Source organism: Natator depressus, chromosome 4 (assembly GCF_965152275.1).
Source record: "Natator depressus isolate rNatDep1 chromosome 4, rNatDep2.hap1, whole genome shotgun sequence".
NCBI classification, from domain to species: Eukaryota; Metazoa; Chordata; order Testudines; family Cheloniidae; genus Natator; species Natator depressus.
The window spans coordinates 13,568,443-13,585,452 of NC_134237.1; the positions used below are offsets into that span (position 1 = coordinate 13,568,443).

The 17,010-nt window shown below is 41.2% G+C and overlaps 1 protein-coding gene across 3 annotated transcripts in view; it reads right to left on the reverse strand.

The window, feature by feature from the left end:
• Positions 1-1,038: 1,038 nt before the first annotated feature.
• RUFY3 (RUN and FYVE domain containing 3) overlaps positions 1,039-17,010 on the reverse strand; it is a 79,346-nt gene continuing 63,374 nt past the window's right edge. For all 3 annotated transcript variants that reach the window (XM_074950432.1, XM_074950430.1, XM_074950431.1), the window contains 5 exons: positions 16,202-16,325; positions 14,240-14,319; positions 10,167-10,194; positions 8,389-8,463; positions 1,039-3,588 (listed from right to left, as the gene is read on the reverse strand). In XM_074950432.1, the coding sequence (XP_074806533.1) occupies positions 3,445-3,588; positions 8,389-8,463; positions 10,167-10,194; positions 14,240-14,319; positions 16,202-16,325 (451 nt within the window). In that variant the 3' untranslated portion in view covers positions 1,039-3,444. The remainder of the gene's footprint in view (positions 3,589-8,388; positions 8,464-10,166; positions 10,195-14,239; positions 14,320-16,201; positions 16,326-17,010) is intronic.

Sequence of the window (17,010 nt, forward strand, 5' to 3'; positions counted from 1 at the left end):
AGCTATACGAAGCTAGACTTAGTACACAGTTGGAAAAGGCTTAAGGTATTTTACAATTACTCAAAATGACAAGCTTTTATTGTGATGGTGAAATTAATTTCATTTCCTTTTTCTTATACTATGGTGGTGCAAGTCTCCACTTTCCCTTGGTTAAACTGTTACTGAATTTACAGTAGATAAGAGCATTGATGCCTCTTTAAAATCTCATCTTGTAAAGCATCAATTTTTCCAAATGGACAGACTGCTTAAGGGTACTATATTGTGTTCTGACATAAGGCAGCTCTACAGTAGAAGCGCTGCATCAGCATAGCTTCCACCTGTCATGGAGGTGGAGTAGTTATGTTGGTGGGAGTGTGTGTCCAGCTGACAGTTCACAGGGAGGCACAGCCTGTGATATCAATGGGAAACGCTATAGTTTAGATGTATCTAATGTGTACATTCTTATTTTTCCAGTCCCCCACAAGACAAAATCAAGCACAGCTTTAAACAGCTGGGAAAGAAAGGATTACATTATACCACCATAACCTACTCAGTCCCTAAACAAAGTGTTTGGGGGAAATTGGGGGGCTCTGTTTACATTTCAGTGTTTCCTGGCTCAACAGTGCTCCAGTCTGACAAAGCTCTACCACCTCATCCTAGGTTTAAGAGCCAAGCTGCATTCCCTCACCAATTACCTTTTGTAATAAGTGGTAGAGGCCAAAATAGCCTTACAGTAACAGCTGTGTAATCCACCTTGTCTTTCTTAACTTGGAGTTTAAGAAACATGTGCTGCTCACTCTCAGGTACACACTGCTGCAGTGCCACTAAAAACAGGTGATTAAATGAAGGCCACACAACCAGTGAAACTGATGAATAAGGTGCCATGTGTGTAAATGGTAACGTTCAGAGCTAGCAAACAGTGCTTTTTAACACAAGTGCCACCTTCCAGATAGTGATGTATTTATAAGGTTACAACTCAGCTTAGTGTATAAGAACAATACACAAGCAGAAATGAAAAGCAACTGATTGAGAGTATTTTTTAAACAGTTTTATTTTGCATGGAACAGTGCCAGAAAATACCTTCCCCCTCAGTTTTCACAGCTACACCTACAAACATGCTTGAAGAATTTCCCTTAGCAAGTGGTATCCAACACTGCATTTACAAGTCTTTAGGATGACATCAGAGGACATAGGTAGGAGCCATCATAGAGCTCACCTTGTAATTCTGACATTTAATTTTAGCTCTCTTCCTCAACCTAAGCTGTACACAAATATGTTACTAACTCATCATGGCTGAAGTAAACTTGTTAAGTTGTTGAGCACAGTGGGTTTTATGTAACTTGGATAACTTCTTTATATAAGTGACTTTATCGTGCTTTTTAAAATGGAGACTTTAGAGTTGCAGCATTAATATCTAAGGGTAGTAGCAGCAATCTTCCTTTTTGTGACAATCTAAAGAAAGTATAAAGGCAATCAAGGAATCAGCTACCATCTCAGAACTTCTAATCACACTCACAAGGTAATGTGGACATGTCAGCATTTACACATTAAAATTAAGTACTGTGTTTCCAGTTTGATATCCAAATGCTATCAGAATTGCTTAAATTTCAGTTTCTACTCCATCAGACTAGCAGAAAAACAAAACCAACTCAACTAGCTGATTTAAAATAGTGTAGATTTGTACAGTATATGCATATTGAATATTTATCCTCCCTGCAAAAGCAATCAACCTCACCTTCAGGCAAAAGAATCATTAGTAAAGTATCTTTTCCAGTCACTCAGAGTGCTGTCCCTGACTTTGCACTGGTGACCCTAATTAAAAAAACAAACATCTCTTCCTGGAAAATAGAAAGTGAATGTATGAAAGCACCATATATTTCACTTAGATTCCAAACACAAAGCTACTTCACTTTTTAATTCCTCCTGAAAAGTTAAGTTATAGACAATTGCAGGAAGACAGAACTACATTGAATGCATGTAGTTCTAACAGATTTAATTTGCATATAATAACCTTTCAAGAAAAACCAGGTTTCCCTAAATATAGATTTGTAGTAAAATTAATGCAACACCCCTGAATACACAAATATACATAAATCAGTTTTCTAAAGATTACAATACATTCTGTGGTCGTAATGGTTTAGTTCAGTTTCCAGTACAAAGTAGGCCAAATAAACTAAACCCCTCTTTTTGGGGAGGGATGCATACCAGCATTTGTAATTTTGCAGTTTTGGCACAGGGGGAGGCTGGAGTCCTAAGAGGTACAAGTGGCGCCTTTTGGTGGAGTACAGAAGCCTTAAATATGACATCTTATGTCAGATTTATCTTTGTATGAACCATAAAACCTATTTGAAAGTGAATTTCAGATTAGCACATTTGAGCCTCCTGCTAACAGCCACCATTTCTGGTGGCTAAAAATTGATCAGTCTTATGACTATATTTAAATAAAGACCACCACATTTGCTGCTTGAACAGCTGATTAATGTGCACAAAATTAGTAGCAGTAGTATGTTGGACAGAATGTACAAACATGCCCCTAAATGGTCTGTTTAAAGAAAGACCAGTTTTTTCCCCCCCATTTAAATATTCTGGAATCTAAATCCATCCTCTAATCATCAGGTCAAGATAAGACAGATTTAGAGTCTAAAATTCACAGCTAACGTAAGTCACAACGAGAACCTCCACTATAAAAGTTCAGAGGTACCTGTTTTTACCAAAAAACAAACCTGTATTTAAATAATGTTTGAGGATTGTGCTATGAGAACTTTCAAGCGTACTGTGCTGAGCGAAATGGCGGCTATTCAGTTCTCCTATCTCTCACACGCCTCAAAAAAATAACCCCAAAATCTTTTAAATCTTTCCCCTCAACTGTTGATGTTATGCCACACAACCAGACTGGAGCCCAAGAGGGGACTGAATTGAGTAACAATGTGCCACACACATGTTTAATTCCCAGTTCTTTTGTGGGATTTTTCTCTTTGAACTGGAGCATCACAGTTCAGTAGAACTGCCAAGGACAGAACGGAAAAGGGAAAGTGGTATTTCAAGCAGAGCCACACATGCTGGTGAACAATACCTCTTCGTTCTTTGTTTCAGTTATCTGTTTTCTTCCATTTTGTCTTCAAACAAAACACTTAAGTAAACCTTTGTACGTGTGGTTTTTACCTCTTCTTGCAGTTGCCATGGTACATGTATTAAGGCTACTCTGACAAGTTCTTCACACAGCAGCTCATGCCTGAAAGGGGGGGTGTTTTCCTAGGAGGGCTCAGACCAGCATTTTAAATAGACAGTTGAGAGAGAATGTGAACACAAGAATGTACTTCCTCTCTTTGACCTTGCAAGAGCAGAGGGAAGAGAGATTCTTCTCTAGAAACTCGCCTGAACAGCTTCAGAGCCAAGCCTAAGCTACAAGATTTTATAGCTGGGCCAAAGGCCTTGATTGGTCATCACTGTCCCCCATGCGGAGTTCTACAATGGGCTTGTTGAATATTGCTGTATCAGCTGTTTGTGACATGTGTTGCAAACACACTCTGGATTAATGCTGGATGGAAGAGGCAGTTCATTAGCTGAACAGGCCTTGCAGAAGATTCCGTCACAGTTCTTGCAAATGTTCTAAAAAAGGGAAAGAGGAACGAAAAGTGGAAACTACTGTTAATGAGATGAGAGAGACCACGCCAGCCAATCACAAGGGGCTCAACACCACCACGTGAAATAATCACGTTTTCTCCCTAATGTTCAGTTGGCCAAAAGACTTTGTCCTTGCAAAGGGCACCTGAAGCTTCTGTCCCTCATCCATCACTAGAGACTACCTATTGGCCCCTCCTCCAACCTTTGAGGAACAGAAGGTTCTTTCCCAAAGGATGAGAAAGTTACTTCAGCAGAGTTCCTAAACCCACAGAGTAAAAATCAAAATCAGGACTTCAGATCACAAATCTCAAGAACAGGCTGGAGCAAATTTCCCAAACTGTACCCAGATGTGATTTGGCAAGAGTCAGTTTAAGCAATCAATACTTTAAAATTCAAATGCTAGTTAATCAGAACACACAACTATATATGAAACCCTAGTAGTAAAAGTCTTATCCACCAGAGCTACATGTGTATTTTTAAATTTCATACACATTAGGGCTGTCAGTCACAGTTAACTCAAGCAATTAACTCAATTAAAAAAATTAATCAGTTTTAATCACACTGAACAGCATCCAATTTAAATTATATTTTTAGATATCTACATTTTCAAACTAGGGTTGTCAATCGCAGTTAACTCACATGATTAAAAAAATATGATTTAAAAAATTAATCGCTATTAATTGCACTGTTAATACAATACCAATTGAAATTTATTAAATATTTTTGGATGTTTTCTACATTTTCAAATATTGATTTCAATTACAACACAATAAAGTGTACAGTGCTCACTTTATTTTTATTACAAATATTTGCACTGTAAGAAACAAAAGAAATAGTATTTTTCAATTCACCCTAATACTAGTGCAATCTCTATCATGAAAGTTGAACTTGCAAATGTAGAATTATGTACAAAAAAACCTGCATTCAAAAATAAAACAATGTAAAACTTTAGAGCCTGCAAGTCCACTCAACCCTACTTCAGCCAATTGCTCAGACAAACAAGTATGGTTACAATTTGCAGGAGATAATGCTGCCTGCTTCTTGTTTACAGTGTCACCTGAAAGTGACAACAGGTGTTCGCATGGCACTTTTATAGCCTGTGTTGCAAGGTATTTACGTGTCAGATATGCTATACATTTGTATGACCCTTTATTCTTGGGCCACCATTCCAGAGGACATGCTTCCATGCTGATGATACTCGTTAAAAAAATGTGTTAATTATATCCTTGGGGCAGAATTGTAAGTCTCCTGTTCTGTTTTACCCGCATTCTGCCAGATATTTCATGTCATAGCAGTCTCGGATGATGACCCAGCACATGTTCGTTTAAGAACACTTTCACGGCAGATTTGACAAAACGCAAAGAAGGTACCAACGTGAGATTTCTAAAAATAGCTACAGCACTCGACCCAAGGTTTAAAAATCTGAAGTGCCATCCAAAATCTGAGAGGGATGAGATGTGAAGCACGCTTTCAGAAGTCTTAAAAGAGCAACGCTCAGATGTGGAAACTACATACCACCAAAAAAGAAAATCAGCCTTCTGCTGGTGGCATCTGATTCAGATGATGAAAATGAACATGTGTCAGTCCACACTGCTTTGGATCGTTATCGAGCAGAACCCGTCATCAGCAAGGACGCATGACCCCTGGAATGGTGGTTGAAGCATGAAGGGACATGTGAATCCTTAACACATCTGGCACATAAATATCTTGTGACGCCCATTACAACAGTGCCATGTAAATGCCTGTTCTCATTTTCAGGTGACATTGTAAACAAGAAGTGAGCAGCATGATCTCCTGCAAATTGTAACCAAACTTGTTTGAGCGATTGGCTGAAGGAGGACTGAGTGGACTCTAAAATTTTATATTGAATGCAGGTTTTTTTGTACATAATTCTACATTTGTAAGTTCAACTTTCATGATAAAGAGATTGCACTACAGTACTTGTAATGGGGGAATTGAAAAATACTATTTTTTTTTACAGTGCAAATACTTGTAATAAATATAAAGTGAACACTGTACACTTTGTATTCTGTGTTGTAATTGAAATCAATATATTTGAAAATGTAGAAAACATCAAAAGTATTTAAATAAATGATATTCTATTATTTAACAGTGCAATTAATCAGTAACTTTTTTAATCACTTGACAGCCCTATTTCAAATATATAGATTTCAGTTACAACACAGAATACAAAGTGTACAGTGGTCACTATATTTTTTTATTACAAATATTTGCACTGTAAAAAAAACAAACAATTTTTCAGTTCACCCAATACAAGTACTGCAGTGCAATCTCTATCATGAAAGTGCAACTTACAAATGAAGAATTTGTTACATAACTGCACTCAAACAAAATGTAAAACTTTAGAGCCTACAAGTCCATTCAATCCTATATCTTGTGTAGCCAATCGCTCAGACAAGTTTGTTTACATTTACGGGAGATACTGCTGCCTGTTTCTTATTTACAACGTCTCCTGAAAGTGAGACCAGGCATCCGCATGCCACTGTTGTAGCCTGTGTTGCAAAGTATTTACATGCTAAATATGCTAAACATTCGTATGCCCCTTCATGCTTCAACTTGAAAACTACACTCTTTTGTTTCATCTTTGTTATATTGCAAATATTTGTATTAAATAATAATATAAAGTGAGCACTCTACACTTTACATTCGGTGTTGTAACTGAAATCAATATATTTGAAAATGTAGAAAAACGTCCAAAATATTTATAATACATTTAAATTAGTATTCTCTTATTAACAGTGCCATGAAAACTGATTAATCATAATTAATTTTTTAAATCATTTGACAGCCCTAATATACATGTGTATGTGGGGTGTGTATAGATGTATGTGCATAAGTTATATTGATATATATCTACAACCAAACACTCCTCTCATATTTGGGGATTTATAAAAAAGCTGGTATAAGACATGCTGGAATTTGCAGTCCTTTTAACTGGTGTGCTTCCTAAAGGCAAGCTGAAAAGCTTCTATAGAAACTATATTTGAGACTCCATACTATCAGCAGCATGTATTCAAAAATAAAAAGGACATGGTTTACACCAAATGTTTAAGTCGCTGCTTTACCTACCTGCCGAGATGGGAGTTCAGGGATCTGTCTCTCTCTTGCCATAAGGGCTGGTGTCCTTGACACCTAACACTGTCAAGAAAGCAGCTCCTTGCTCAATTCCTTGTGTCAGTGACACTGTCAATAGTTCCAGAGGAAACACAGAACCCCTCAGTTGAGGTCTTGGCAGATACACTAAAAAGGCTTTCAAGTTATCTAGATAAGCTGTTACCAGCAGGAGAGTGGGGTGGGAGGAAGTTTTGTTTCATGGTCTCTGTGTGTATATAATGTCTTCTGCAGTTTCCACGATATGCTATGCATCCGATGAAGTGAGCTGTAGCTCACGAAAGCTCATGCTCAAATAAATTGGTTAGTCTCTAAGGTGCCACAAGTACTCCTTTTCTTTTTACGAATACAGACTAACACGGCTGTTACTCTGAAACCTGTCATTATGGAACACAAGCAAATCTAAGGAAAAAATGCCAATTATGCAGGAGGCAGTAGATGGGTCTCCCAGTGATGTTACCAGCTTGCCAGAGGAAGTAGGACACGCCTCACATAGACGGGTTTTCCTATGTAGCTCTCTCAGTGCTATTGGGAAGAGTTCAGTAGCTCCACATATGAGAGAGGACCTAGCAACCTTAGCAGTAGGGATGTTGGGGCACTGCGAAAGGAAAGTTAATTTAATTAGGGCTTCATTTTCTCTGTCTGAGATGAGGCCTATTGTATGGCACCATTTCTGTGATTCTGGAAAGGAGGAAGGGCAAGAGAAGAAGAGTGACCTTTTGAAAAGAGAGTGAGAGGAGAGAAAAGATTGAAGATAAGGGGGAGGTGGCAGGAAAGAAAGTGGAAAAATAAAATAATGAAAACCATGTGTTGACATGCTCACTACTGACTTTCTCGGGCAGACACTGGGGAGAGGGCTGATTGTGCTCCCAGGTGTGGATGGGGCGTGAATTAAAGGCAGCTCTTCAGGGGAGGGAAGCATACCAGCATTTATCATTTGCCAGTGTCAACAGCAGGTGGCATGGAGGATCCTGAAGCCCTCTCGTTTAACAGCTTTGTCCTAATGGGAAGGTGGACAAACATGTATTTCCTGGTGCCAGAGGTGAAAGTAAGCCGGTGCACCGTACCAGGGGTGGATTGCCCAGCCACAATTTAAAGGGCCTGCGGCTCCCAGCAGCGGCTGAAACCCCCAGCCCTTTAAATTGCTGCCAGAGCCCCGCCGCCGGAGCCTTGGGGTAGCAGCAGCAGGGCTGGGGCGGAGATCTACAGGGCCCGGGGCAGTAGTGGTGGCCGGAGCCCCATCCCCGGAGCCCTGGGGAAGCGGTGGCGGGGCTCCAGGGACGATTTAAAGGGCCCAGGGCTCCAGCCACCGCTACCGTCCAGGGCCCTTTAAACGGCTGCCACAGCCCCCGGCTGTCGCTGTTATCCAAGGGAGGGGGAAGAAGGCACTTGCCAGTACAGGGTGGGCTGAGGCTGGCTCTGACCCCCAGCCCCACCCCTTCCCCCCGAGGCCCCACCCCTTCTGGGGGCCAGAGCCAGCCCCAGCCCAGCCCCGTACTGGTAAGTCCCTAGACTTACTTTCACCCCTGCCTGGTACCCAGGTAATTAAAGGGAAATCTACTTGTATTTATCAGCTTTTAGAAAATGAACTTAGAGGGAACATGTGCTACCAGGCTGGCCAAGACACACAACCCTCCCCTTAACTGAAGTTACCTTTGTTTTGGTGAGACTGCCTTCCTCTTGGCACAGCTGGCATAGCTGTGATTTTCCAGGTCCAGGTGGCAGTTCCTAAATCATTAAAAAACAAACAATTGCTCAGCATTACTCTTCCTGCACCCTCCATTTCAACATTATTGCTAGTGTCTACTACCCTCCACCCTCAACGCAGCTTTCCCTTTTCCTAGTCCATTTGAGGCACAGTCGGATTGCTCAGAAAGTGGGCAGCCTGCAGGAAGCGTTGATTTGTGCACATACACAAACAGGACCTCAAACCATTCAGAAAATCACAGGACAAACTGCTCTTTTGGGAAGAAGTATTTAACTCTGGCCAATCAACTTCCAGAATCCACATCACTGAGTGTGACTGACTCCCTGAATGTTGGCTTCATCCACTGAGTCCTGGAGTGCCCAAAGCCAGAGTAAAAGGGCTAAATTTATCAAGTCAACAAGGCTGCTGAGGGGAGATTGATCCTCCCTCCTAACCTGAAGACGGGTCATTGAGCACTTGTGCAGATGAGTCAGGGAGAGACACACACTCAGTCACTCTCTCTGCACTTGCACCACACGCATTGCAAAGATGTCAGAGCGCTTTCCACAAATTAATGAAAAGTGTAAAGAAGTCATTCTTCTGTCTAGTCTAGTTTGCTGGTGCTCAGGCTGCAGCCTCTCTGCCCAACCTTTGCGCTGACTGTTTCTCTGCACTCGGAGAATGCCAGGGCTGTGGGGTCTGGGAGGATCTGGCTCCCAACACAGAAATCCTTACCAGCTCAATTCAGTTGACAGTTACACATCCTAGTAGTAAAGTCTATCAGGTGCCACAGGACTCTAACAGACCTATTGGAGCATAAGCTTTGCATCCTACAAAGTGGGTATTCACCCACGAAAGCTTATGCTCCAATACGTCTATCAGGTGCCACAGGACTCTCTGCCGCTTTTACAGATCCAGACGAACACTGCTACCCTTCTGATACTGGACATCCTAGTCGTATTCGTTTTGCTTCACTTTCTCTTGCTTTCCACTTATCCATATGCACATGACACACACACACTTGTACTAGATCTCTATAACTGATGCTTATCCTACAACCGAGCTACCTTGTGGCATTTATTTCACATTTTTAATTAACTTTTTTCCTGTCAGTTCAAACGTTTTTAGAAGTCTCTCATTCATAACATAATACTTAAACCCTGCGAAATGGAAACTGCATGGACGAGTGAGTTGGCTTCAGACAACAATGCACAAACACCATTGCCAACTGAGTTCCAGTTGTAGAATCTTTAGCCCTGGCAATGATGCATGAACCAGGAAGAACACAGCTTGACATTCAGAGCCCAGAACGAACGAGTCTGCAAGCCTGTGAGCTGTCGGTGCGCGTGCGTTTCAAACCAAACCGTCTTTCTAATTGTAAACAGGACCTGACGGACACTGAAGACACTGATGCAGACAGAATATGAAACTTTAATGTCATTTTCATAATCAATTTTCTGATCCTAACTGTGCTTTACCAGGCACACTATTTACATGAGGGTAGAAAAAGACTCAACTTTGATACAGAATATCTTGACAAAGCCCTGGCTGGGATGATGTAGTTGGGGTTGGTCCTGCTTTGAGCGGGGGTTGGCCTAGATGACCTCTTGAGGTCTCTTCCAACCCTAATCTATGATTCTATGATTTTAAGGATGCATGGATTAAAGACGAAATTGTGAATACATAACACTTTTCAATCACATTTGTACTTTAATGTTTCAACATAAGCAGAAAAAATACTAACCTGCTCTTCTTGTATGACAGACTGTATCCTACAATAAAAAAAGAAAACGGTAAGTTAGCAGTATCATTTTATCCACATCTCCCAGAAGGAAATAGCTTGAGTCTCGGATCCATTCTCACTGAAGTCGTTTCTTGGTTTTTTTTTTTTTTTAATACACTATTACACATTTTTGTTATTTCTTGAGGTTTATAAAAAACACCTATTTTGAACTCCATATGCTTGCAAACTGTAAAACCATTCATAAACAAATATGTATTAGGGAATACATAATTACGTGCTGTGGTGTCAAAGCCTATCAGCATGAATGTGGGATGGTCCCCTTACACATTAGTGGCAAAGTCGTTAATTACACTTTGCAACCTGAGCATCAGGTGCTGTGATAAACGAAGGTGGGGGGAATACCTCCCTTTTATGGACACCCAGCCAGACAGTTAGTTGAAAAATCACTCTTGGTAGCTGTTCTCTGCTTGCTTTACCTGTAAAGGGTTAAAAAGTCCCCCAGGTAAAGAAAAGGAAGTGGGACCTGACCAAAAGAGCCAATGGGAAGGTAGAACTTTTTAAAATTGGGAAAGAAACTCTCCCTTTTTGTCTGTTGTGCTCTCTGGGCTGCAGGGACACAGAGCAGCAATGCTACAAGCAGGAATGCTGTGTAAGGTTTGAACCAGGTATGAAAAATTATCTTCCATACCTAGAAGGAATTATTGGGACAGGGAATGTTTAGATAGATGCGATCAGATTTATTTCTTTATTTTGGCATGTGGATCTCCTCTGTGCTAACCCCAGATGCTTTTGTTTGCTTATAACCTTTAAGCTAAACCCCCAAGAAAGCTAGTTTGGGTGCTTACTTTTTGGAATTGCTCTTTTAGAATCTAGCAAAAGCCTAAGTTCCAGATGTATTTTCTTTCTTTTTGTTTTTAAATAAAATTTACCTTTTTTAAGAACAGGATTGGATGTGTGTGTCCCTAAGAGGTTTGTGCATATGCTGTTCAATTAGCTCAGAGGTGGGCAAACTACGGCTCGCAGGCCACATCTGGCCCACAGGACCATCCTGCCCAGCCCTTCAGCTCCTGGCCGGGGAGGCTAGCCCCCGGCGCCTCCCCTGCTGTCCCCCCTGCCCCGCAGCCATGCTACCATGTGGGCAGCGCAGCTGGCTCCGGCAGGGCTGCAAGCTCCTGCTGCTCTGAACGGCATGGTAAGGGGGCAGGAAGCCGGGGGGTGGGGGGGGGAAGGGGTGTGGATAAGGGGCAGGGGCTCCCAAGGGGCAGTCAGGGGGTAGGGAGCGGGGGGGGGGGGGAGGTTTGGGGAGGGGGCAGTCAGGGGAGTGGATAGGGGTCGAGGCAGTCCGGGGACAGGGAGTGTTGGATAGCCTTGGGAGTCCCGGGGGGGCAGGGGTGTGGATAAGGGTTGGGGGGGGCAGTCAGGGGACAGGGAGCAGGGGAGGGTGGGTGGGGGTTGGGGTCCTGGGGGGGGGGGCGTCTCAGGAGGTGGCAGTCAGGGGACAAGGAGCAGGGGGGTTGGATGGGTCAGGAGTTCTGAAGGGGCAGCCAGGGGGCAGGAAGTGGGAGGGAGCGGGGGCCGGGGCCAGGCTCTTTGGGGAGGCACAGCCTTCCCCACCCAGCCCTCCATACAGTTTTGCAACCCCGATGTGGCCCTTGGGCCAAAAAGTTTGCCCACCACTGAATTAGCTGGTGGCAACAGCTGATTTCCTTTGTTTTTCTCTTTCTCAGCTCTTTCTGGAGGGGGGGCAGTGAAAGGGCTTGAGGGTACCCCACAGGAAGGAATTCCCAAGTGCGCCTTTCTGGTTTCAAAGGGGTTTTGCGTTTGGGTGGTGGCAGCATTTACCAAGCCAAGGTCAGAGAGGAGCTGTAACCTTGGGAGTTTAAGACAAGCCTGGAGTAGCACGTATTAATTTTTATAACCCTTGAGGGCCCCCACCTTCTGCACTCGAAGTGACAGAGTGGGGATTCAGCCTTGACAGGTGCCCATCCCAAACTCATGCTAATATAACCTTTAACCACACCACCATGCATTTAATATACATTAATGATGATCTGCATAAGAAAAATACACACATAGGCTCATGCTGTTTCCCTCCTTTATGACATATGAAGGAGACCCAAAAAGTTTTTTCCCCTCCCCAAAAATGTTTTCTTCTCTGCATTATTTTTACATAAGAAATGTAGATCATGTCTATCTGGGAAGACTATGATGAGAACTAGTGAAATAACATCACAAGAGCCTAGAACAAAAACAAAGAAATGAGAGGGGAAGGGATTTTTAGTCAGATTGTGTTAAATGGCTTTTGGTAATATCTCTTTAGCTTCAAGAACTAATTAACATTTTGGAAAAAAGAAGTCTTTTTTAAAAGGTTCAGCATCCCCACAACTTCAACTAACATGAAAGCTTACAATATTCTTCCTCTTAGATTCTCCCCATAAATCCTCCTGCAAAACCAGGGAAGACAGGAGTTCATATTTCTGATATATTCCAAGTAAAAATAAGGAGGGGGAAAAAAATCTTAAAACCTTCCAGGCTATTTTATATACTATAAAGCAGCTAAAAAGGGCACAAAAGCCCAATTAATAAAAAAAAGATCCTTTTCAGGTCCCCTGTAGTTTATAATAACCTGTCTCTCTCACAGCATTTATTTTCAAAAGTGATATTTGAAGGGATTATATAAAAGTGTCTTTTACTATGCTTTGAACAAAATCCAGATTATAGACCTGGTTCCCGACTACAGAAATATGAATTTAAAATGTCTACCCATTTGAACACGAGTCTTTACCTCATCTCCAGGTTTTTTTAAAAATAATCTTCCCGATAAACAAAAACCCAGCCAAAACAACATAGGCTTATTTTCTGCTGTTATGTTCAATTCACGTTAGCACATTTAAAAAAACTAAACTCTTACCTGAATGGGATTTTTACATTAGTATGTTTGTAAGAATTTTTTTTTTTTTTATTATAGAAGCCATTTCTCTCTAGAACCCGCACCCAGCCACCCCCCTCTAAAAAACACAATCTTTAGGCTCCAATACATCTTGTTCTTGGTCCTCAACATTATACTATATCAAAGTCGAATACAAGAACAGGGCTTTCTTCCTGAAGCACTAGTACCAAAGGGGCATGTCCCTGCAATTTCAGATTTGTGAATGCAGAGCTCCTACCCTGCCAAGGCCTAAAAGTCAGCCTAAGGGATAATGTTCTCCAAATGAAGAAAAAAGAATTACAGCCATAGATCAGGTGGCTCAGAAGTAGCTGGGAGAGGAACAGGAATCTCTTCATCACCTCCCCCATTCCAGAGCAAGAAAACCTGATGCCTGGCAATGGAATCTGTGTCCCAACTCAGTGCTGTGAAGTAGGCACAGTGGAGAACCTCAGACAGTGGGCACAAAGACAGTTGCAAACCTTTGTTTGGTAGAACTGCAGTACTTGACAAGTCCCTGAGTGTGTTACACACCCCTAACAAACCACTGCACCCCACAAAAAGCACAGTGGGAAAGACAATGCTGGAGTCTTTTCCAACAGTTTGAGAAATAAACCATATTGTGACCTCCTTGTATGAGGCAGACTACAATTGAAGAAGCCCAAAACAACCTCTAAAACAGGAAACTTCAAGTGCACCAACTCCTGTGTGCACCAACCCCAGAACCTCTCCTAAAATACTGAAATGCCAACTTCCCACACTTACTACACTTAAAAGTGAATCCCTGTTTCTCTTCCAGGTTACTGTGTAATTGAGAAGAGCAGATCATACCACCCTGGAACTTGAAAATCTCGAATTACAAGTGTCTTCACTTCAATCAGAAACGTTTAAACTTCACTTAGAAGATTTTAGCATATTGTTTTATTTAGGACAAGAGAAAATGACTAAGTTTCTCAGTGAGGGTTGGGTTTTTTGTTTTGTTTTTTTAAGTGAAAGAAAAGGGTAAGCCCACAACAAAACTAAATTCTCACCAACACAGTAATTGATACCTTTAGCTGAGAGCATAAACTGCTTTTCACATTGCAGAGAAGAACAGAGACAGGAGGAGGAACTGTGAAAGTGAGAAAAAGGGGATATCTTTCCATACTTGTTTGGAAGAACAGCATTTTCCCCTCTTCCAGGCTCTCTCAGTCTGGCATTTTCTTCCTGGATTTTCTGCTTCCCATCCTGTCAAAAGAAAACACATTTACGAGTCTTTGAGTATTTTACTAACTGCACTCTTATGCATTTAGACTGGGATTTCCAAGGCCGCTTAAATGACTTAGTGAACACAAGTCCCACTGACTTCCAATGGGATCTGTTTCTAAACCACATGGGTGCTTTTGAAAATCTACTCTTTGACCTCTCACACCAGTGTGGTATACGAGCACCAATCTAAGCACACTAGCTGTTTGCCTTCCTCTTGCTGGGCAGAAAAAAAACTGAAAGATGTCCAAGCTGGCTTCAGATTTTTAGAGAGGTAATCTAACTTTTTTTTTTCTTTGAACTGGGAAGGAGGAAGCATAACCCAGCCACCTGGACTGATATAGCAGAAGCAGGGAGGGTAAATATCACTTTATAGATTTATTTGACAAATATCAATGAGACAAAGGCAAATCCCCAACCAAACGTAGCATTAATTTTCAACACGACTAAGAAAATAAATTGCTATCTGTATTAGCAAGGGTAAGAGCATGTTAGAACTTTCTCAGCACTATCCGTGCCTATGATAGTTGCTAGAAATTTGAACTACAGCTTAGACAGGGCATTGAACTGCTGTTAAAATAATATACCTGTATAAAAGTAAACCGTCCATAGACCACGAGACACAATTAAAGGAGCAGATCGGTCACATAGATACTTCTGTAAATTAATCCCATTTATTCCTAAGACAAAGACATGAATGTCCCATCCTAGTGAGTGTTCCACAACAACACATAAATGGAGGAGGGTGATCCCAGGAAGAAAAAGGCACATCAGAAAAAGAAAATCAAACCCTGAAGCAATGAAACATGTACAACGAGAGAAAATAATTATTTTTCCCTTGCAGCTGAATAGCTTGCTTTTGTTTGGAAAGATCAAACAGCAGCGGGTTTTGAGAGCCAGCTGCAATAAAATTTTCATTCTGACACCTTTTGTTATCGTAGCGTAACGGCTGTTGATATACACAATGCTTTTGACAATTAAGTTATCAAGACATGTTGCATGTACATTGCAGCACCTGTTCTTTCAGGTGGCTAATCTTCCCTGGGTTTCCCAACAAGACTTCAGTAGTACTGCTCTCTCCATGGAGGGCTTCTTTAGTTCTTCAGTAATTTTTTTTTTTAAACCCAGTAGCACTGAGAACACTTTTTTTAAAAAATCTAGCAGATTACAGAAATACCCTGTACTATTTCACTGTCTTCATACTTGAGAGTTATGCTGTGTTTCAGGAAGAGCTGCTCTTTTCCTGACACTTCCCAGGAGACAGCCAAGTGTAATGATGTACAACAAGACAGGGAGAGATCAGATTTTCAAAGTTGTTTTAAGACAAGTTTAGTTAACATGAAAACCAATTTTTTTTTCAAGAATAGAACTTGCAACTTTGAAATACTGCTCTCTTATGCATTAAAAAGCCAGCTTCATTTCTTGAGTTGTACTCTCTCTCAGACAGTCAGCATGGTAACTTCCTGCTTATGATAATGTGAAATTATTTTAAAGTGATTTACTCTTAATGAGATGTAGTGATTAGAGTATCTTTTATACTGCATTTTTCTTTAGTAAATAGTGCTGATGAACACAATCAATTTCAAGATTCTGTCCAACACCTGGGAGGGAGGGATACACTCTTATAGTACAACTAAACTTGTTGCTTTTAAAAAGACCTATCTCAGGCTGATAATCAAGAAAAATTTCAATTTCATGGTGTGTGAATTAAATACAAATTTACATGAACTTTTCCTATCATGACTTCTACCCTCGTACCTTTACTACTGCTGCACAACAGCAACACATATGTGCAGTCACACAAAGCTCAGGGTGAGACAGTAGCTAAAATTAAACCATATGTAAACGTGAACAGTAACATTACCTTTTTTAATTGCATCTTCTGGCAGCCCTTGCCTTGGGCTACTGTGATTTTGTTTTCTTGGATGCCCTGGTGGATTGGTGACCATCGGTCTCTTTCCCGTTTCAGTTCTTGTTCAAGTTGGCCCCTACAGTATAACAAGAGGGAATCGTGGATAAATGATCTGATTTTACAGCACGCAATATGCACAGCTATTAAAAAGGTGATTTATATTTTTAGCAGAGAAATTGCCATTACCAGAATTTTCAGAACTGTACACCTCTGAACAAATTATCCCAGTGCATGTTTAACAAGCCCACAATGCATAGAGTCTGAATCTAAATTCTGGATCTAATACAGTCTAACTTAATTTTGTTTAGATGTATGAAATATGCACCTGTTCACTAAGTCTGCAGGTCCTTAATTAAAATATAGTCATATTTTTAACATGCTACTGCCAACAACAGTACACAAACTGCCACAGTAAAAACAGCATGAAATCAGAAGCAACATCTTCAACCAATTTCCAGGGACATCCTTAAAGAAGCTTCCCCTCCTGCCCCTCACACAAAACCTTTGTAACTGGGGTGCTTTCCACCATGGCTGAAGATTAAAATTAGGTTGTGTTGGAGCAACTGAGTTCTCAAGCAGAGGGTTCTTTGCTGAGTACCCTGTCAGCAAATCCCGAGTGTTTGAGTCTAGGGACTGTTAAGCAAGAGATCACAGTGATCAGCTGATCATAGTGCCATGGTACTAAATGGGGTGAGGTGTGAGCTCAGGTTGCTGAAGCAGAGATAATATACTGTTCCATAGATAGGTATCAGCACCTTGAA